At 45.2% G+C, this 20,902-nt stretch overlaps 1 protein-coding gene across 1 annotated transcript in view; it reads left to right on the forward strand.

Annotated features, from left to right (window-relative positions):
• The window catches only part of DNM1 (dynamin 1), a 44,050-nt gene extending 23,637 nt beyond the window's left edge, over positions 1 to 20,413 (forward strand). The window contains 7 exon segments of the mRNA XM_035889916.1: positions 6,851 to 6,960; positions 7,577 to 7,688; positions 8,908 to 8,919; positions 10,161 to 10,331; positions 10,513 to 10,754; positions 11,161 to 11,379; positions 20,321 to 20,413. Of these exon segments, the coding sequence (XP_035745809.1) occupies positions 6,851 to 6,960; positions 7,577 to 7,688; positions 8,908 to 8,919; positions 10,161 to 10,331; positions 10,513 to 10,754; positions 11,161 to 11,379; positions 20,321 to 20,381 (927 nt within the window). The 3' untranslated portion in view covers positions 20,382 to 20,413.
• Positions 20,414 to 20,902: the final 489 nt, after the last annotated feature.

A 20,902-nucleotide genomic window follows, 5' to 3' on the forward strand; every position in this document is an offset into this window, starting at 1 on the left:
CTCAGCTGGTAGAAATCCTTTTGTCTTTGCTCTGGTGCCCACGAGTCATCAGAAATTTGCTGTGTTGGGTCCAGCTGCAGCCAGGATTTTGTTCCCAGCTTGTTGAAAGACCACAGGAACAGATCTGCTCTGAGTTTCTTCCTCTCCTGCTTCCACACTGCTCTCAGGTGCTCTCTGGAACATGTAAATCCTCTGTGGAGCTCTTTCATTCACTCATCTTTTTCACAAGTACGTGTTTTCTCATGGATAATATCTCGGTCTTAATCAGTCCTCATTTATGCTTTCACTCACTGTTTCTCTTCTTTCTTTTCCAGACAAACATCAAACAAACACATCTTCCAGAGTATCCAAACCTCCAACTTTCAATCCTTTGTGGGTTTTTCTTTATTAATGATTAGCATTCTTCATGACATGAAGTCACCTTTCTCTGCTTGATCCTGCCTTCTCAGGTAGCAAAGCACAGTGCGATTGTAACTCTGCCAGACCCATGTGTCTGTCTCGGCATTTTATGGCAAAGTTTAGCATGTGAAACACAAGCCATCCTGAACGCAGCTATCCCTGGGGCAAAGTGCATGAAGCTGAAAGAAATAACAGCTAGGAAGGGGGTAAGGCAGATGGAGGAATAAGAGGGTTGTGAGTAGACTGGTGAACAGGCAGGTAAAAGTGATATCAAGCATGGCTCCAAAGGGTTATGTCCTCCCGGGATGAGTGAACCTTGCATGCAGCTGTCCCCACAGCCCACCCTCTCCAAGCGTGTCCCTCTGCCGTGCAGGTGTTGCTGTCCCCGTGCAGCACTGGCAGTGTGTGGTGTATCCCAGCACAGCCTAACCAATGTGCAGACTACTGTACAATCTCGTAGTCCTGAACAGGTAGTCTGAACACTGGGCAGACGGAGTGGAGCCTCTGCGATCTGCTCTCCGGCTATCAGCAGCTCATTAGTCCTTTCCCCTCCCTGCTTTTGGGATGGAGTCTTAGGGACAGAGATGGGGTGAAAGAAAGTCCAAGTCCTGACTGAAGAAACATCCTCTTCTGGCAGCTGGGAAGAAGAAATGTTGCTCTCTGCATGTTTCCAATTTGGAGCAAACTTCCAAGCTCCTTCCTCTTCCAGTGCTGGTGTCAGGCTGGTACCTGGCTTCCACCTGGGCTATTCTGCACCTTTTAAGAAAAGAGATGGAAGAAAAAAATCAATTACAGCTGTTTGGGAGGGAAATGCTGTGAAGTTTTGGCTGTCACCCAGGTGTGCAGAACTTGTTGCTTCGTTCAACTCCTTTTCTTCCCTGTGGAGCTGTGTGGGAGGACTCCCAGGCCCCATGCACCCTCATCTCCTTCTGTCCAGTTCTGTCCTGTAGATCATGCTGGAGTCTGGAGCAAAGCTCAGTCAGGACCAACCTTTGCTTCCAAGCCCTCAAAAAGGTCCTTTGACCCACCTTGGCCAATTGCCTTTGCAGCTCACCTCTAGCTACTGCGAGAGCAATCTGCATCCCCTCTTTTTCTCCCCCCACTATGCCTGGCAATGCTAAGCCTCCCTCCCTCTTCTGGTTTTTGCTCCCTCCCTTCTTGCTTCCCTTCTGTCCTTCTGCCTCAATTGACGTGGCAGTAGAAAGCTAACTAGACTCGAGGGAGGAGCTTGCTGGCTGCTGGGAAGGCCGGAGGTTGGCAGGAAGCGAGCCGGCTGACGGATGGGGTTGCGCGGGGGAAAGGAAGGTTCCCTACCCCGCATGGAAACTTGAGGAATGCTGTCGCTTTCTGTGGTGCTTGGCTCCCATGTAAGGATTCCAGATGTTAGCCCTAGCCTGTGTGGTTTGCTCCCTCTCTCCCTGGTGCTGCAGGGATAAAGAGGGCTTTATGTACGACGCACATCTCCTTTCCAGGATCCCCTTTTCTTGTATGCGTGTTGGTGGGTGGTTAAGATTTGTGGTCAAAAATAGAAATACCCAGAACTCCCACTTTGGCTCTAACCATGCACTGGGGAAGGGTAACCGACCCTCTCCTTTTCCTGAGGTGTGCAACACTTTGCATGTGTGTTGCATTTGCCTCATCAAAGCAAGTCAAATACTCGGGGTCGAGTCCTGGCACAGGGATGTGTGTAGGAAGAAATACCTGCTTGTCCTTTGCAAAGGCTGGTAGGCATTGCTGTGACCTTAGAGAGGTCACAACAGTGGAGTTTTGGGCACTGTAACCTCTCTTAAGCTATTCAGTTTCTGCTGGTGCTCTCTCATACACCCTCTGAAGGCTTCCTAGGGTTGCACTTAGCTGTGTGTTTAAATCTGCACCTCACTTCAGCTGATGTAAATAAAAATTTTTACTTTTGTGCAGGTGAATTGATTACCATTGCTGTGCTTACTAAGCCAACAGTAATGGTTGTTGTTAATCACATTGAGTCCAGGCCCAGTGTCTGCAGAGCTTTTGAACTAAATCAGCTTAAAATCTTAGGATGTGTTGTTTAAGTTAAACCAATGCAGCTTTCTGATGTAAACAAGCCATTACAGCTGCTTTGCAGCTTGGAGTGGCGATTGCAGTGTCCAGTAAATTATGCTCTGAGGGTAAAAGTTAAGTGATAACAGGTGGGCTGTGTTTTAGAAAGATGGTCTTGAGATACATATATGTTGTGGAATGACTAGGGCTTCCTGGAAGAATCACAGATCAGAAATTCATCTCTTGTAATGTATATTTTCTTTGCAAAGGCAAGTAGAAAGTGGTTGGTAATGTCTTATTTATGGAGAGGAGAGAGGGGGAGGTTCAACAATGCTGAACTAACTTGCTTTCAAATACTCCAGACTTTTTCAGAGACTTCTTACTAATAATCTTGTAGTGTGCATGTATTCATGCAGTGTGTTTATTACCAATTATGATGTTAATGTTTTTCCACTTGGAGGTTTTTTACAGGAGTTTCCAAAATGCTGTGTATGTATTTAACACAAGCAATTTGACTGAAACTCCAGTCCTCTTTGGGGCAGGTAGTTTAGCCATAGTGCTTTACATCTTACAAGAAGAAAAGGAGAGAAAGAGGGTTAAGCAAGGTGAATTTCTCTTAATTTCACATGGCCACCAATTAAAACAATGGCAGTGTTCTTTCTCCCATATCCACAGACCCTTGTCTCTGTGGACAAGGAGGTGTTTGTCATAACAGCAACAGGGAAACCTTTAATTTGTGTTCCAAATGCAAACTGAGACCTAATAATTCTGCTGATTACTTTCTTGTGCTGCAAGTGCCAATTTCCAACCTTAGGGGAGCCCACACATGCATCTGTCAGCTTCATTTCACATGTATCCAAGAGTAGGAAAATTTATCTTGCTGTTCAGGCAGTCCAGTTGAATGGAGGAAATGCTTTGAGTCGGGCTGTCTTGCTGTCTGCAAATTTTGTGAACTTCTTGTAGGTTCTTACTTACAGGATAGCAACAAATAATTCAGATGATGGTGCAAACCACTGTTGTCTGTGGCCAAAACCAATCTCTAGAATTTAGCCACAATAAGGAGGTGTGTAGCCACAATAAGGATGTTGCAACATCAGGCTGCAACTGCAGCATCCCTTTTTTCTGTTGGCTATTGTTTCACACCCCACAATTGGAATGGCTAATGGATCCTGGCCTCCTTCCTGGCCATGCATATTTTCTTTGGTAGATGCAAAGTACAGAGCCATATGGCTGTATCTGCACTGCGTTGGGGGCGGGGGAGTAATCCTCTGGCACTTATCCTGCCTGTGCAAGTAGCTTGCAGTCATCTCCTTCTGCAGTTCTCCATGCAAGTGGTGTGACTGCCATTGGGAGCAGCAGCCCTGATTAGGGGTAGCTAGCCCCATGCCTACAACATTCCCTAGACAACACTGAGCATCCATGTTCTGTTTTGTATGGTCAGTCTGAGTGCTTCTGCCACTTCACTACCTCTCCTTGGCCTCATGGCTCTACAGATTAACTGGCAGCCAGTGTGCACATTTTATATAACGCATACTCTGCTGAGAGAGTTTTGCCTGATTTTTTTTTTTTTTTTTCCTATAGATGAGGAGAGATATCTTATGAGTAACATAAGCCTCTTGGGATCAGACTGAGGGTTTTGAATATAGTATTTCACAAACTACTTTCCCATTTTGGTGTGTGCTGGCTCTTTCTTCTCTTCCCCCTGCCTCCAAGTCTGGAAAGCTAGAGAGAAGTCCTTTTCCCCTCTCGGCCAGGATGCTATTCAGCCATTGCACATACTGCCAGATTGCTAACATATGGGTAGAGGGCTCAGCCAAAGTTTTGAGAGGCTCAGCCCTTGGCAGCTCATTCCACGCTTTCCTGTCTCTACATTCAGGAAATGAAGTCAGTGTTGATATAAAACAGGCTGGGTTGAAAGCTGAGAAGCTGGAAAGACTGAAGTGGGGGACTGGGAGGGGGGAAGTGGAGAGCGGCAGGGGCTGGTTGCAGTGTACATTGCCCTGCAGCATGTGTGGGTTGGGGGTTTCTTGCCTTGCACTGGTGTCCTCTATTTGATTGCTTTTGCTACCTCAGAGTCAGAGGACTGAGATTTTATGCTGGCAGACACATATGTCTTTCCTCTGGTGTATGGAAAGGTCAGCATGTAGAGATAGTGTTGTCTTGATCACGCGGAAGCATTTATGCAAGAGCTTGGAAGGGGTGAAAGTTGAAACTCTGGCAAAGAGCATGTATTTCCATATCTAGGACATGGGATTCCCTTACCTTTTGACTTTTTTCCTGAAGAATGACTCCATTGCTAAATTTCTATGGAATGATGTGGTTCTAATGAAGAACTACTTTTCTCAGACAGCTTTAACATCAATTATTTTTTTACTAGTCCAGAGACTCTGTGGGATGGATGCAGGGGGTTCCAGTTCAGTGAGACTGCAGTGGGGATGGTCTTTCTTGCCTAGGGACTTAGCAGTTGGTGTGCTTCACTTCTAGGTCACTAGTTCAACCTAATCCAGCATGGCAATAACCAAAAATAATAGAAAGCTGGAAGCTGTTTGTGGCTTACAGAATCTGAAGTGGTGTGTGTGGCTCTGAGACTGGTACCTAGCTGACAGATGTCCCATCACAAAAGTGCTTTCCCACCTCTAATCTAGACTGATCAACAATACTAAAAACATCCTGGGGAACTTGCTTGGAAGAGCTTTCCTGCTTTCATAGCCTGGCATCTTTGATGGGAGAGAATGGAGAGTTTGGCAGCTACCCAAGTGATCTCTTCTGTTTTCTAGATGCTGGCTTCTGGGATATTCCTGTTGCATAAATTTTGTAATGGACTGGTATAGTTTGATCTTCAGGGCATGTCTGAACTCTATAGTGTCTGGTATCCTTAGCAAAATCAAGTCAATTTAACTGAAACTTAAGAGGGTGGTAGGCTGGACTTGCCATTCTCTGGGTGTTTGAGCTCCGCAGCTTTGTCATTTGCTGTTCTGCCTTGCCCCTCTTTTCTAGCTAGGTCTTCAGGATCTCTGCTCGCTGACCATCTTTGTTTTCCATTCTTGTTCCACCCAAAAGCAATCATGTTTTGTTGTTTCCAGCCAAGAAAGGTCTCAAATACACAAGATGCTCACAAGGGGACAGTCACACATGTGTGCTTGCACACAAAAGTATGTTCTGGTTTTATTTCAGTCTTAGATAGCCACACTCTGTTTTTTGGAGACCAGTGTGGTGGCTCCCTCTCTTGTTAGGTTGGGGTATAATACCCAGCTGGAACAGGATGGTCCAAATGGGGACCTTAAACCAAACTCACGTCTGTTAATTTGCTGTAGATCCAGATTTGAGACTAAGCAGGGGAGAATGATTTCCAACTTAATTTTTACATTTACATCCAGAAACTAAGATCAAGTTTGGGTTTTGAAAGATGATATCTAGGGTCAAAAATGTTGAGTTTGCATTTTGGGGGCCTTGTTCTGTGTTTAGCTGGAGATGTCTCTTAGGAACCAGGCTGGAGGCTGGTTATGGTTACAGTTCCTCTGAAAAAGAGGTCCCTTAAAGCTCTCCGAGTCTGGTCACTGGAATTTTGGACTCTTGTTTCTAACATTCACCAAGCCATAAAGTACGCATATTGATTGAGCTTCTAATCATTCAGAGCATGAGATTTTCATTAATGAGCATAGCTACTTGATTTTTTTCAACACTGTGGACCTTAAGGTTACCTAAAAGTAACCTGTATTATTGTAGCCAGATCTGATCTTTGATCTTCTGACATATATTTATTATTGCATACTTAACATTTTAAAAGGGTTCACAGTACCCCATAGAGTATAAGACAGTGGTAGAAGTGAGAAAGTCAGCTTTTCTGGAGAGGTGAATTTAAGCTGATATAGTCCATAACTTCTGTGTCAAACCAGCTTCTCTATCACATGCCTGGCTTTTCTTGAACCTGGATATAGGCTTGTAGTGATTAAAAGTAAAACACTGAGGTGGTGACGCTGGAGCTGTGAGGGCTGCTGTACCCTTTCTCTGACCAGCAGCAGTGTGGCCATTAATACTGTCCTGAGAACAGGTATGAGGAGCCTTTCCCAGGTAGACCTGCTCTAGGTGTCAAGTGGCTGGTGAGGGTCTCGGTGCTGACTGACCCCTGGCTGGGAAGAGCAAGGACCTTGATGTTGATCGCAACCTGGGGAATTGGGACAGTGCCATGCTGCTGCCTGCGCCTGGAGGAGTTAATGGGGCAGGGTTGTTGGGCCACATGACAAAAGCAGTCAGGAAGGACAAACTCTTGTTTTTAGAGGTCCCCTTTTCTCACAGGCTTAAAGGGACCAGAGGACCTGGGTTGAGAATGCCTCCCTGGTGATGTGGGGGCCGTATAGCTGATGGTCTCCTCTGTGCTGACAGAGTAGAGACTTCGTTGGAGCAGTGAGTAACTTGTTAACAATCCCCTTTTCAGGAGAAAGAGAAGAAGTATATGTTACCAGTGGATAACCTGAAACTGCGAGATGTTGAGAAGGGGTTCATGTCCAGCAAACACATCTTTGCTCTCTTCAACACTGAACAGAGGTATGCTTACATCTCAATAGGCCAAGCTGTTGAAGCTAGGGACAGGCTTTATGTAATATTAGGTAGGAGGGAGTAGACATGAGTGTGGTGGGATAGCTGTCAAGGAAAGATGTGAGTATCCTTTAAGGATAGCCATTTCTGGAGGAGAAAAGGGACTTTTTTTTAAAAAGAAGTCTGACTTCTGGTCTTACAGATGTGTACACTGGTTCTTCACCAGTGCATGGTCTGCAGTGTGACCTTAGCCTTCGCCTAGTTGGTGTGGTTACCTGGGTCTGGCTGTGATTGGAGTATATGTTTATAATCAACATTCTTGGTGAACAGGGAAAACCATAGGAGATAAGGAACCCAGGTTTGCTGGAGAAGTCCATCAGTGAGCAGAATTGAAAAGGGAATCTCTTTCAGGTCCTGTTGAAACACACAACTGATTTGGAGGCAAACTTGCTCATAAAAAAACTAATTTCCTTTCACTTTGGCAGGGATGCCATGAGGATACTAGCAAGGGACTAAGTCTGCCTTAAAATGATGGGAAGATTCCCTGGTCATTGACATCTTTGTCAAATATGGGCAAATCTCTGATTTGCAATAGGAAAAAATAAAATGTTTGTCTTCCTCTCAGGAATGTCTACAAGGACTACCGGCAGCTGGAGCTGGCCTGTGAGACCCAGGAGGAGGTGGATAGCTGGAAGGCTTCCTTCCTTCGTGCAGGAGTCTACCCAGAGCGTGTTGGGGTAAGTTACAGCCATAATAACGGGAGGAACACAGCATATATCTTAAGAAGGATAACTGCATCCTCTTATGTTAAAAATGAGTCCATGAAGGCTTTGTCTCTTTCTTGAGATGAGAATATTTTGGAACAAAAATTTAAGTTTTTGGTATGTCCTGGTGCTTCCTTTAAGGAAGCTTGGGATAAAGTAACTGGCAGCTTCAGAAGGGAGAGAAAGTAGGCAAAGGCTGCCTTGATAAACCCTTCTAGCTCTCTTGTTTTGTGGGCATTACATTCCAAACATAAAGAGGATTTTTAACTACCTGACTATTAAGTGGTATGTATCTGAATGAAGGGAAGGCACGATTCCTTTTCAGTAACACTTAACTGTACAGCCTTGATAGGAGCTTCCTGGCCTATTGGTAATTGTTCCATTCCTTCCCCCACCCAGTTAGGAAGGGATGTTCTTTGAATTTTTCTTTTGCTTGGTAGACAGGTTAATATGCTACTTCAGCAAGACCTCTTACCTCTTCCCTTAGCCTTGTCCCACAACACTAGCTGTCAGCATTATGCTCTGCTTTAAAAGTATGTTCTAGAGAGTTGTGGTGTATGTTGCTGTTCAAAGCCTTCCTTCCTGTTCCTCTCTGAGAGGAAGCTGCTATAAATAGTCTTCCCATTAGAAAAGTGTAATTGCCTATCTGTATTTGTTGCTTCTAATAAACTTCTTGCCTTCATCTTTCCTGTTACACTTGAAGATTGTGGGTTTTGCCTTAAAGCATTTTCTGACAAACTGATGTGATACTTAAAAAAAATCAGGGACTGGACCTTAAGTGACATGACTTAAGATTGGCTTTGAACCAGGCTGGGCTTCTTAAACACATACTCATGCAGGACATCTGCCACCTATTGGTGTGTAAATGGAGTGGTTTGACATAGGAATACTGATCCTAGGTTGGCTGTCTCAAAACCCTATGTAACAAATAACAAGTAGCCATTGTAGGTAAGTAAACTGTCCTTTGTTAGTGATACAATTTCCTTTGCAGAGCATCCCATTTTGATTTTCAGTTCAGCTAAACAATTCACTTGTTCCTCTTCCAGGGTAATCTAGGTATTTATGTATATTTAGTGGGATTGGTCTTTTGCTTGTTCAGTGGGATCTTCAAATTCTGAGACCAACTAAAAGTTGTCTTTTTTGTCCCTTTTTGTTTTAATTTTTTCCACATATGCTCAAACTGGCCTGCCAGGACAAGGACAAAGTAAGTCTGACCCTCTCTGCCTGTGTTGCCCCCTGGGGCTCTCACCAGATAGTTCTCTTGTTTTTCCCCTTTTGTCACAGTTTCCTGAGGGACATTTGCTGTTCTTTTTACCTTCTGTTGGATTGCTGCTGTTTGATTCTGGTTTTGGTTTGAGTTTTGCTTTTTTTCTCTTTATTTCTCCCTTTTTTTGTATGACTTCTGAATCTTGATGCAAGCTTATTTTTTATTTTTTGGACTTGTTCTTAAGTTGTCCTCTGACATCCGCTTCCTTTACTTTGTTTCTCACTGAGACCTCACATTCCTTCGTTATGTAAGATCTTCCCAGGAAAAGCTCAAATGAACAGAAGAATTTGCCCTTTCTCAAGCATTTTGTTCCCAAAAACAAAAGATAAGAAAATTACTACACTACTGCAAATCATTCAAACTTGGATGGTTTAAAAGATTTTCTTTATAAAATCAAGGTGGGTTTTTTTTTTTAAATAAGCATTGAGAAAGACAGCAGTCTTTCATGCTTTGCTGCTTTGAAATTGATCCCAAATGGATGAGCCTTGGTGATTGCTTGCTGTCAACAGCAGTCCAGATTTTACCCTACAGAAAACTAAACAATGCATTTCAGGCAGACAGGAAGAGATTCATCTGCTTGGTGTGAAAGAAAAGATAATTATGGCTTACAATGCAGGATTTGCAGTTAAAGTGATCAGGGAGGTTTTCTAGGTTACTCCATCCACTTGCAGTCTGACTGAGGTGAGCAGTTATTTTGCCTCGCTGTATCTGTTTTCCCATTTGTGTAATGAGGATAAAGATGCAGTGTGTTGGAGAGCCTGTAAGGCTTAATTTATGGTGGGTGATTCTCAGGTCTATACTGAATCTGGACTTGGAAAGCCCAGCTCAGATGAAGAAGCTTTTGGGAAGCTATAAACATTAAAATTAAAAATTAGTTTTGAGTATTCACTAGAGCCATAACCTGTGAACGTTGGTCTGGAGTCTGTTGCCTTTCACCTTTGTGTAATAACTTTCTATTAAGAGAGCAGCTTTATTGTTAAAGCTTCTCAGATCTGAGCTGGAGAAGTCTGTGAGCTGAGCTGTGCACTGACAATCACTGCTCAAAATGTGAGTTTCAGTAAGATTTATTGCATGCACTTCCTGTGTGTTCCCTTATTTAGTTTTTTATCTTAGTGCTCTCATGAAAAACTAATTGTCTTAAATTTGAAGAACGAATCTGTTTCTCCTTTTCTCTGCAGGCCAGTGAAGCAGAGGAGAATGGATCAGACAGTTTCATGCACTCCATGGACCCTCAGCTGGAGAGACAAGTGGAAACGATCAGGAACCTGGTGGATTCCTACATGGCAATTGTCAACAAAACCATCAGAGACCTCATGCCGAAGACAATCATGCACCTCATGATAAACAATGTACATATCACACTGTGGTTGATGGAGGTGGGGAGGCACAGAGAAGGGGCGGGGGGGGGAAGGGAGGGAGAGAAAGAATGAAGAAAAACTTAAGGCAGCTTGGAAGCAGGAAGAGGTGGGGACAGAATGGAGTGTTTTGGGGAAGACGGGAAATTCATTCCCTCTCTGTGCTCATTTACAGACCAAGGACTTTATCCATTCGGAGTTGCTGGCAAACCTGTACTCCTGTGGTGACCAAAATACTCTGATGGAGGAATCGGCAGAGCAAGCCCAGCGACGTGACGAAATGCTGCGCATGTACCATGCCCTGAAAGAGGCCCTCAACATCATTGGAGACATCAACACCAGCACTATCAGCACCCCTATGCCCCCACCGGTGGACGACTCTTGGCTGCAGGTGCAGAGCGTACCGTCTGGACGCAGGTACCAGAGGCTCAGGGGGAGAGCCCCACAGACCTGCCTGATGCCTCTTCAGTGGCTGGGTGGGGCCTCCTACCGAGACAGGGAGTCCTCCTCTTCCCCTCTTCTCCCTCTGGATGAAGAGTTCTGGGTACTTGTGTTGGCAGGCTCCTAGGCTTTGAAAGCTATTCAGGGCTGCTGTGTCTTTACAGAGGCTGTGGAGGCTTCTAAACCCTTAGGCTAAATGGGGCCTGAAGTAGTTTTGAAGGCAACCTGAAGCCTGGTGTGGCCCTTGAAAGCCGAAGGGTGGTGTGTAAAGTGACATGAAGCTAAAGGAGGAACAATGAAGGCAGCATGATGGTGACCTGATGATGACACAGAGGGATCCCAGGCCTGTTGTTGCAGTTGAATTTCTTCGTTTGTTTGCCAGGTCTCCTACGTCCAGCCCCACGCCACAGAGGAGAGCTCCCGCTGTTCCACCCGCCAGACCTGGGTCTCGAGGTCCGGCTCCTGGGCCACCTCCTGCTGGTGGGTCCACGCTGGGTGGTGCCCCCCCTGTGCCCTCCAGGCCAGGTGCCTCTCCTGATCCCTTTGGGCCCCCACCTCAGGTTCCTTCTCGGCCTAATCGTGCTCCTCCTGGTGTTCCCAGGTAAGTCCTGAAATGCGGTTCCACACAGGTGGGATACATGCCATTTTTCGTTAGTGGCCATGACAGTACTTAGCCTGCCTGGGCCATAGAAGGAGAATGGAGTGCATGCTATGGGTACAGTCTTTGACTACTTGAATTGGGTCCATAGGCAGGAGCATCGTTGTCCACTGATATTTCATGGTACAGATGAGGCAATACCAAGGCAGCTCTCAGGAACAGAGGGGAAGCCTCTTCTCTGCACAAATCTCTGTGCAAAGGTTGGGGGAAGAGGACCTTGTACCTGAGGGCTTTATTAAAGCAATCATACCAATGCCTCTGCTCATAAGTAGGAGGTGGTAACCAGAAAAATCACAGGACTGGAATGACAGTACACCTTTCAAGGCAGTTCCCCCCTGTGTAGGGCTCCCCAAAGTCTGAAGTTACCCCTCTTCTCCTGGCCCAGAGTTCTTCAAGGTGAGTTGGAGAGACCTTTATCTTAACTGTTCAGAAGCTTTTTTGCTAGGAGAACATTGCAATATCTCTGGCAGGGAAATTGATTATTTTTTTTTTAGGCATTTTTGTTACTTCTGTAATCAACTTGAATATTTTTCCAGTCTAGAGGGTTCAAATAATACAGCTTTGCTCTCCCATTAAGAAACTTAATTCCTTTCCTGTTCAGTCAATTCAAATGCACTTCAACATAGTAATAAGGGATTATCCCCTGTGCAGCTAAGCACGTGTTCCTGAACAGGACTTAGGAGGCAGTCTGGAACTGGGAATGCTTTTAGGTTGGATACTTGGTCTCCCTGCAAGGAAGAAAAGGTGATTGCAGAGTAAAGAATGAACATAACCAGAAACTCCCCGATAACATGCCAGAGGAAACACTTCCCTCATGGAAAATACTTCCTCTCCAGTGGGTGCTGGTGGCACATGTCTGAAGCTTTGCCTTTTTCTGTGAAAACATCCAGCCTGTCAATGGGTGGGGATGGTTTATGGCAGAGGCAGTTCAGTGATAGTGCCCCAGCTCATCTTTGGCGCTGCCTGTTTGGAGGGGAAGTGTTCTCTGCCAGGCTGTATCCAGTCCAGAGATGGATGAGTCCCAGGAGATTATAGACCAGTTTCTGATTCTGGTGTGTGCAAATGGTTTTACTTTCTTGGTGCCTCTGCCCCAGTCCTCCCTATGCACCTTGGTGCAGCTCCCACAGTAACTTGTCCACCCATGCTTCAGTGTTGCCCCAGGGACTGCAGTCCTGCTGGTGGCACCAATGGATGTCAGCATGCTTCTTCTGTGTATTTTGCCTCTTGCTTCTTGTGACCCTGTTTTTCCACATACTGTTACTTTGTGGGTTTGTTTTTAGTGTACTTATGCTTCCTTCTGTCTACATCTTTCTTTTTTCATTCAGTTTCATTTCTTCACTCATGAAAAATATTCTATATACCTGATCATTGTGATAGGATTCCCCAAATGGGCTGGAATAAATTGGCCTTTTTGAAGAAATCTGTCATAGCCTACCGCAATGGCTTTTCTGCCTTTTGCATGAGGTAGAAGGGTTTAGGGGGAGGTAGGGAACAGCACTGGAGCGGAGGAAGAAAGTGTTTCATACTTAACCAAGCAATCACTTGCTTTGGAAGGAGAGGTGGTAGGTTGGATTGCATGCTACAGACTACCCTGATCTGGAGTTGAGAATGTAATTCCAGAAGCTGTGAAGTGATGCTCATTCTCTGATCCCCCTCTCTGATTCTTCCAGTTGTTCATAGACTCCTCTGGATCCTGATACCAGCTTGTCATTTGAGTTCACTGATGAATGGAGAATTTCCAATGACAAGGGACTCTTTCTCTTCCTCTCCTGTATATAGAATAAGAATGTTCCCTGCTAGCACTTGGACTCGGGTCCTTCTGCCATGGGTGAACGAATGCCATCTCCATTGTTGCTTTTTTTAATACCCATATTTTCCCTTGCTAACCGGGCTACATTAGTGTGTGTTTGTGTGAGAGAGGAACAAAGCTCTTGTAACGGCATGAGTGGGCTTTGCTGTAGGAGTTGGTGTTATGTAGTGAACTGGAAGTGCACGGTGGTGGCTGGGTGTACTTTACATGTGTGTGCGCACTGATGCCCATGTAGAAGTTTGGCTGGTTTTGTGCCTCCAGTTTGTGTGAGCATCTGATTTTATGGATGATGAACTTAAAGACAAGTGTTACTCTGCTTCTTTCTTACAAACATGATTGTATAAACACATGCTTTCACATATAAACACCACATGGTCCATTTTCTTGCTCAGGAAGGTTTTCCTGCATGTAATTAAGTACACTTAAGACTGACTTACCATCCTGCCTCTGTACTTAGCATTTATTCAGTCTACTATGGAAGTCTGTATTGCCAAATACATACCTCTGGGAGCTGAAAGTTCCAAACAATATACGGTAAACAATGTAAGGTCTTATCTGTGTGCAATGAAGGACTGCATTTGGACTATATGCCTGTTGGAGCTAGGCAGAAGGATTTGCTCTGGGAGAAAGAACTATGAGGATATTCCTCCAGGTATTTAGAATCTTCGGTTTAAAATAGTTAGAAAGTATAGGTGAAAGAGCTTAGGCAAGCTCAAAAGAGAAATAAGAAAGTTTAAGTGAGAATGACTTAATTGTTGGAAAAATCTGTTGAAGGCATTAATGGGTTTCTCTGTCCTTTGGTACATCTAGGGAAAAAGATGCGAGCGATAAGCATCACTGTAAGCATAACTTCACACCACTTTGACTTGAACTATTCAGCAGGTCAGAGTAGCTGATCTCATGATTTGTGACCTTCAAAATAGAAGTCTTCACCTGCTGCTTCCCTTTTTGGGTTGTGCTCAGGACTTCATGTTATCTCCCTCTTTCCTGAGCTGTTTGTTTCACCTCTAGCTAATGTAGTCAGAAGATAGGAATCCTCAGTGAGGGACAAGTGAAGCTACCTGTGCCCAGCTGGTGGGTGCTGAGACCTAGGTATACTGCTGGTTCATCAGGTATGAACATCAGCCTGGATGTGTGAGCGGACTTGGTGGGTGAGTGAGCAATGGCAGGTTGGTGTGTGAACAGATAGACAGGTTTTGACACAGTGCTGTGCACAACAGGGCTCTGGATGTGTGCAAAGACAATGCTGTGATTGTGTCTACAGAGTCCTGCATGGCTGAGTGGAGCCCTACCCAGCAGTGCACACTTGTGCTGTGTTCTGGAGGGGGATGTGCAAATGTGTGTCTGTACAAGTGCATGTGTCTCTGTTCCACCTTCCTGACAGTCTGTGTGGCCTCTGCCTTGAACTGTCTGAACTGCCATGTTGATTTCATGTTGTCTTTCAGAATCACTATCAGTGACCCCTGAGGACTGGCAGCCACGGTACGTTTTGCACTCTCCCTGCAATGCATGAGTCATTGTGTCCTCATCCTCCATTTGCTCTGCAGCTCACCTCTGCTGCCTAGTTCTTGTATTAGCAAGAGAGTCCCTTGTCCAATGAATCACCTTTGCCAGGATCTCATAAAGGGAGGAGTCTTGAACAGAAAACTGGCTGATCGGAGACAGAGCAGCTGCTTGAGCTGCAGGAGCTAGGAAAGCCTCAGTACCTGACTTAAGGTTACTAGAGGACCACTCCTCTGCTTCCAGATAGAGGAGGTGGGATGGGGGAATGAGCTCTGGCAACTAGGTCTAATCTGTATGTGTCTTTCGTTTGGTTTATATCCACACTGACTGGGAGATCAGCTGAAGGAACTCTGTTTTGATTTGGTTTGTCAGCTCTGTTAGGGTCAAGATAGAGACTTGGGGAGCTGCTAGTTCAGACTCCTCTTCTTCTAGTCTAATGTCTGGCTGGAGAAGTGCTCCCCTCCCCGTTGTGTCCCTAGTGCTCATGGAAGGCAGGAGGAGTTTGGGTCATTAATGTCAGGACTTCCATGTTTGAGCACAGGGTGACTCTGACATTGAATGTTCCCTGTTATCCTTGTGTCCCATCATCACCGTTAGAAGTGAACTCCCTTTGCTTGTTCTCCACTTGACCCTTTACCTTCTAGGTTACTCTTCTGCTTCTGTTCAAACTGCCTTCTCTCCTCTGCCCCCTGCTCCTGCGAGAGGAAGCGTTTAGTGGTCCGTGTCCCCCAAAACGCTCTGCCCTGGGCTCCTGCCTGTTTCCCTTTCCTATCTCTCCCTGCATTTTGCAGCATTGTACTCGTTCAGTGAAGTAGAAGGGTATTGAGGCAGGCACATGTGTACTGTGCTGGCCCAACAACTCTACCTTGTCCTGTTAATGCTGAGGGTGGGGGTGTAAATAGGGAGATCTGGCAAATTCTCCTGAGTGTTTTTCCTGGCAACCTCCAGCCCTTATTGACAAAGGGGTAGAAAGGGCAGAACAGGGCAGATGTGTGTTTTGGGCCCCTTCTCCCTTTCTCTGTGGATGTTGTTACTTGAAGTGAAAGGTCTGAGAGGAGTGGAGCAGCAGCTTCTGTACATTCCCTTGCTGCTGGTTGTGGCAGAGTGCTGGGGGAGACTGTGCTGAATTCCTGTCTTAAGAATAGTGTGAGTTCAAGCCCCTGTTCCAGGGCAGGGGAGCTCACAGATAGCCCCCATCTTGCAGCAGATGGTGTCTGTGACTGCTGCATGTAACTGCAGTTAGAGCTGAGAGGTGCCACATCACATCAAACCAATGCAGTGGTTGTTCAGTGATTGACATCTTTGAGGACGTCATCCATCAGCCCTCCTCACTGATGACATACTGCAGAGGTGTTGGAGCAATCAGCAGTTTCCTCCAATACTCTGCCTACTGCAGACATCCCTGGCAGCCCTAGAAACATGCATCTTGGTGAACAGCCTCAGGAAAGAGGCTTGCTGTTGTCTGTACTGCGTTCTGGGACTCGCTGTTATGGGGCGTTCTGTTCTTAATCTGGCATAAAGAGCACCAAGGAAATAAAAAACCCAAAACAACACCAAAAACCAAAAAATAAATTTAATGTTTTATCATCTCTGTTAGGTCCTTATCAGCAGAACTCTCTGTTAGCCTGTTGGTTTCTAGATACGGTTAGCTCAGTGTTCTGTCTGGGTATGGCTTGAAAGGCTGACTTCAAGGCCCGTGACAGTCACTGTAACTGGTCTGCTTGGGCTTCTGCCAGGACTTGGGTCTTACTTCCAGTGTACTGAAGTGCCACAAGCTTCCCTGTGAGCAAAGCTTTGTTCCTTGTTGTCCTGACAGAGGAAAGTGACTTTTCAGTGATGTCAAAGGGCTTGGCTAGCACTGTAGTGAGACAGACTGAAGCAGCATTTCAGGGGTAAATGTTGCTTGAGAGACTTCTCTGTCCCTTTTTGTGCTGGGAAACACTTCAGCCTTCTGTAACCTTACCAGGCAGATTCTGCAGGTGTCTCCAGAAAACTTGAGCAGAGACAAAAGCTGTAACTTTAAAAAGTGACAGCCCTTTCCCGGTAAAATGCTCTCAATGCTGAGAGAAATAAGGTCTGCAAAAATCAATCATAGTACTCTACAAAAAATGCAGCCCATCCACCTGAAAATTACTTGTGCTCCTTTCAGCCTATTTATTCTGGTAGGGTCAAGTGGCCTCTCTTGCCAGAACACATTACACAGTCCAGTGACTTCAAGCATCTTTTCATGTAAATCCACAGAGGCTGTTAGGACAACCTGTGCAAACTCCTGAAATGCAAAGAGCTCTTCAAGCTTCTCAAAAAAAAAAAAAAAAAAAAAAAAATTTGCCCTCTTCCTGGCCTAACAGTGCAAGAGCATCTCACTAAAGGTTGAGATGAAGTTTTGTAAGGTTTTAATTCAAGTGTTGTTACTGTTCCAATGACAGTAGTGGCCGTCAAAGGGTTGGTATGGCTGCTTTTACACCATGAGCACCCTTTGGAAATAATGCACAGATCCCACACGTCATGAAGCTCAGGGTCACAGATTCCCCAGCTGTGACATCTCACTGCAAGTTTTGCTTCTGGGGGATAGTGCTATTTCAGCATCCTTCCAAGGTGGTTTTAATTTCCAGGTTAGCTCAATCCCATCATTATTTGCTGTACAGGAGCAGTAACTTGATTGGCAAGCCGACAACGGGGTCTTCCAGTCCCCATTGACACTTTCAGTCAAGGAAATAACATTTCGAAATGTTTCAGCGTCTGAAGCTTTTTTTATGTATTATTTCTCTAAAGCAAGGAACAAGTAGTTGTAATTGTTTTGAGATCTGGGACTTAATAGGTATGGAGCAATAGATTCTGCTGAGGTCTACTGAACAGGACTAGAGTTGATCTGGTTCACTTGCTAAGATGAGGGAGCTTGCCCCATTTTATGGGAGTACAGCATGATTATAGACTTGTAGCCAGTGCCAAATGAAGACTTCCCTACCTCAGAAGACTGTACTGGTGCCAATATCCTCCTCTGCCCCTTTCCCCTTCCGCTTTTCCCTCAGCCCCTATTAGGGGAGGGCCTTCATTTCCAGCAGTTAGTTGATTCTCTGTAATCTAAATTAAAGTTTGTCAGTGTGGAATTGTTCAGGCATTAATTCTGTGACACCTGGTTCTGTACAATCAGTGGAAATACTTCCTCTCTACCTGGGGTACATCCTGCTGGGTTTGCTCTTTGCATTTCGGGCAGTTTGGACTGTACAGCTACTCTGGATTGGTACCGAACAATTTAATTATAATAATTCACCATCATGAGGCTGTTTAGGTTGCAGACAGTGCAGGGAGCGTGTTTTAAAGAAAAAATACTAATTGGAGTCACTGACTTACAGAACACTTTTTTTTGGTAGACTTCTTAAAGCCTATAGTCTGAGTCTGAAGTGGTCTTTCAAGTAATGAGTTGAGAGAGGCGGCAGGGGTGTTGTCTTACATTTTCTGGGGTTTTGCTCTTCCCAGTCCCTTACAGGAAGGAGATCCTAGGACACTTAAGCCATGCAGAGGGCAAACACTGAAGCTGCTGCCCACTTACCTAGCTAAAGTACCAGCAAAAGAGCTGAAACAGAATGGAGTAGCAATGGCCAAAGTTGCTTTTATTGCAGTAAGTAGAAGCAGCATTTGCTGAGCACCAGAACTAGAGAACTGAAAGCAGCAAGCTTGCCCCTAACTTCAAAGATCAGTATCGTGTCTCGGAATAGGGAATCTCAGGCTTGCAGTAGCCTTGAGGGCAGGGGAAGAAGGTGCTCCTCCAAACCAGCCAAGAGCCTCTGACAGCAGCGTGTCTCAGAGGACCCCATCCATACTGTGTGACTGTCATGTGCTTGATACAGGAGCTCACTGTTGTCCATGCTTCTCAACTCTCATTCCAGAGCCAGTGCACTCACTGGCAATAAATCTCCACATTTCCAAATTTCAGAGGGAAAGCAAAACTGGCTGCCCAGCAGATTGTTTTACTGGTGATCCATGCTGTGCAGAAAGGCCAGTGCAAGGCCTGATTAATTCTCCTTTGTGGAGTTGTACTCTGGTAGTTTGTGCCTCAAGTTTTATTCTCTTGCTGGCTCAGGCGAGGTGGAGAAGCATGTGTGATTGTGACTGCGATTGCTGTGCTAACCACAGTGTGTGTTCTCTTGTTTTTGTTTTCTGCTTTTTCACAGCAGAAGGGGCCCCGCCTCACCTACTCGACCTACCATAATCCGACCGGCTGAACCGTCCCTCTTAGATTTATAACTCGAGGCTGTAGACAGCTGGCGACGAATGCCGTGCTGGCGGCTTCCCCATTCCACCCTCCCTTCCGCAGCCACAGTCACTCCCCTCATCCATCCCACATCTCTGCCTCCCACCACCCCTTCCTGGTGTGTCGTAAAACACTAGCCTAGTGATCGAGCTCTTCGTCTTCACTCATGCGTCCTGTATTGCTTTGTGAGCGTAGAGTAGCCTTCATTCAGTGGCATGGATCCCTGAAGTACACAGGCTCCTTGGAGAGATCAGCCGCAGGGACATCCTTAAGTCCAAGTGGTGGCTGTCCATCCAGTTATTTCATCTGCCTGGTCTAGCCTGGATAAGTGTCCTGCCTGCATCAGTTAGCTGTAGCACCTAGGACAGATCTGTAGCTATTTCCTTTTCTTGTAGTTAAGAAGACAAAAGTGTGACTTAGAAGAAAAATACTGTCAAAACATGTGACACCGTTAGGAACAGATTAAATGTCCTGTGTATTAGTTTGACTTCTAAGGTGCAAAAATTCACATTGGGAACAGTGCAATCAACCTTGTATCAAAGTGAGGCAGGGAGATCAAGAAGGGGGGGAACTCAATGGATCGGCATAGTCCTGCTAGAGTGAAGTCTGAGATAGCGCGCACACACCGCAGCGTGCAGGGAGCACATGGACCTGCTCACGCTCAGCTCCCCAGAAGAGCTGGGGAAATCCTGCTGGTGACGCACTGGCTCCTGCCAGCGGTTGTCTTGCATCATCACTTTTGGCTGACTTTCCTGAACCCAGCAGGGAGAGGGGAATAGATAAGCTGCTCCCCCTTGCAAATGGACAACCAAATGTTTTCAGGGAGTTCGCTGTGTAATGTTTTGTTGAAAACATTTCTGCTTTGAATAAGCACATCTTTCAGTGTTTTTTGGGTACTGTGGTGACTTCTTCCGTAGCCTTTTCTTCTTGCATGTGGATGGTACGTGTTTGGGGAAAATTGTAACCGTTGTTGATCGCAACTCATCTTCTTAAGGTTTGTTTTTTTACTTTTCATGCTACGTGTATTTAAAAAAAAAAAAAGACTTGAGAATTAAAAATCTATTAACCCTGTACATCTCGGATGTCATGTCTCTGCCAGAGCTAAATGAGCCACCTGTGGTGCAGGCTTTCAACCAGGCCTGATTCAGATTTAAGTTACCTTATTTCAGTGCTATTGCTTTTAATTTCTGTTGTGGATCCTCTATTGTTCTGATGCCAGTTCCTTTCTGTATTTTAACTGTTGTTTTACTGCTTCTCCCCCCTTTTCCTTCCCTTCCCCTTTTCCTTTTTTCTTTGTTTTTCTTGTCTTTAAACTCCAGCCGGCCGGGTAAGGCCAGTCCCTCCCGCCCGGAGAGTCCAAAACCACCATTTGACATGTAGGCCTGCTCCCTCTGAGACTTTGCCTGCCTCTTAGCTGTTCTGTCCTGGAATGGTCTGACTCGCATCTCACACATGGCTTGTTTCGTTTGTATTTTGTGACACACATATCAGATGTGACTGTAGTGAAACGGTTGTGTTTGGTTTTTTTTTTTCTTCCCAGCTGCTTAAAGGAGTTAAACAAGTATATTGTAGTAATGAGAAACATATCTTTACTGTTATAAATATCTATAAATATATATATAAGATGAAAAATCTATATATGTCCAGGTGTTTAAAGCCATTTGTGCTTCCATGTGGATTTTAGGAAATACTTAAGTAGGGACAGAGTATCTATATACATATATATATATATACACACATCCAAAAAGTTAACCAAATCCTGATGTTGAAGTTTTGAGCTGATTGTTAAATTCTCTGCTGTGTGCAGTTGGGTTATTGTATTACCCCAGACTTGTGGGTGAACTGTCTCAGTGCTGGTAGTAGCTGTGATGCAGTTTGTGATCTACCTGTCACTCTTGTTT

The sequence above is a fragment of the Egretta garzetta genome, unplaced genomic scaffold (assembly GCF_000687185.1).
Source record: "Egretta garzetta isolate BGI_Z169 unplaced genomic scaffold, ASM68718v1 scaffold190, whole genome shotgun sequence".
Lineage (NCBI taxonomy): Eukaryota > Metazoa > Chordata > Aves > Pelecaniformes > Ardeidae > Egretta > Egretta garzetta.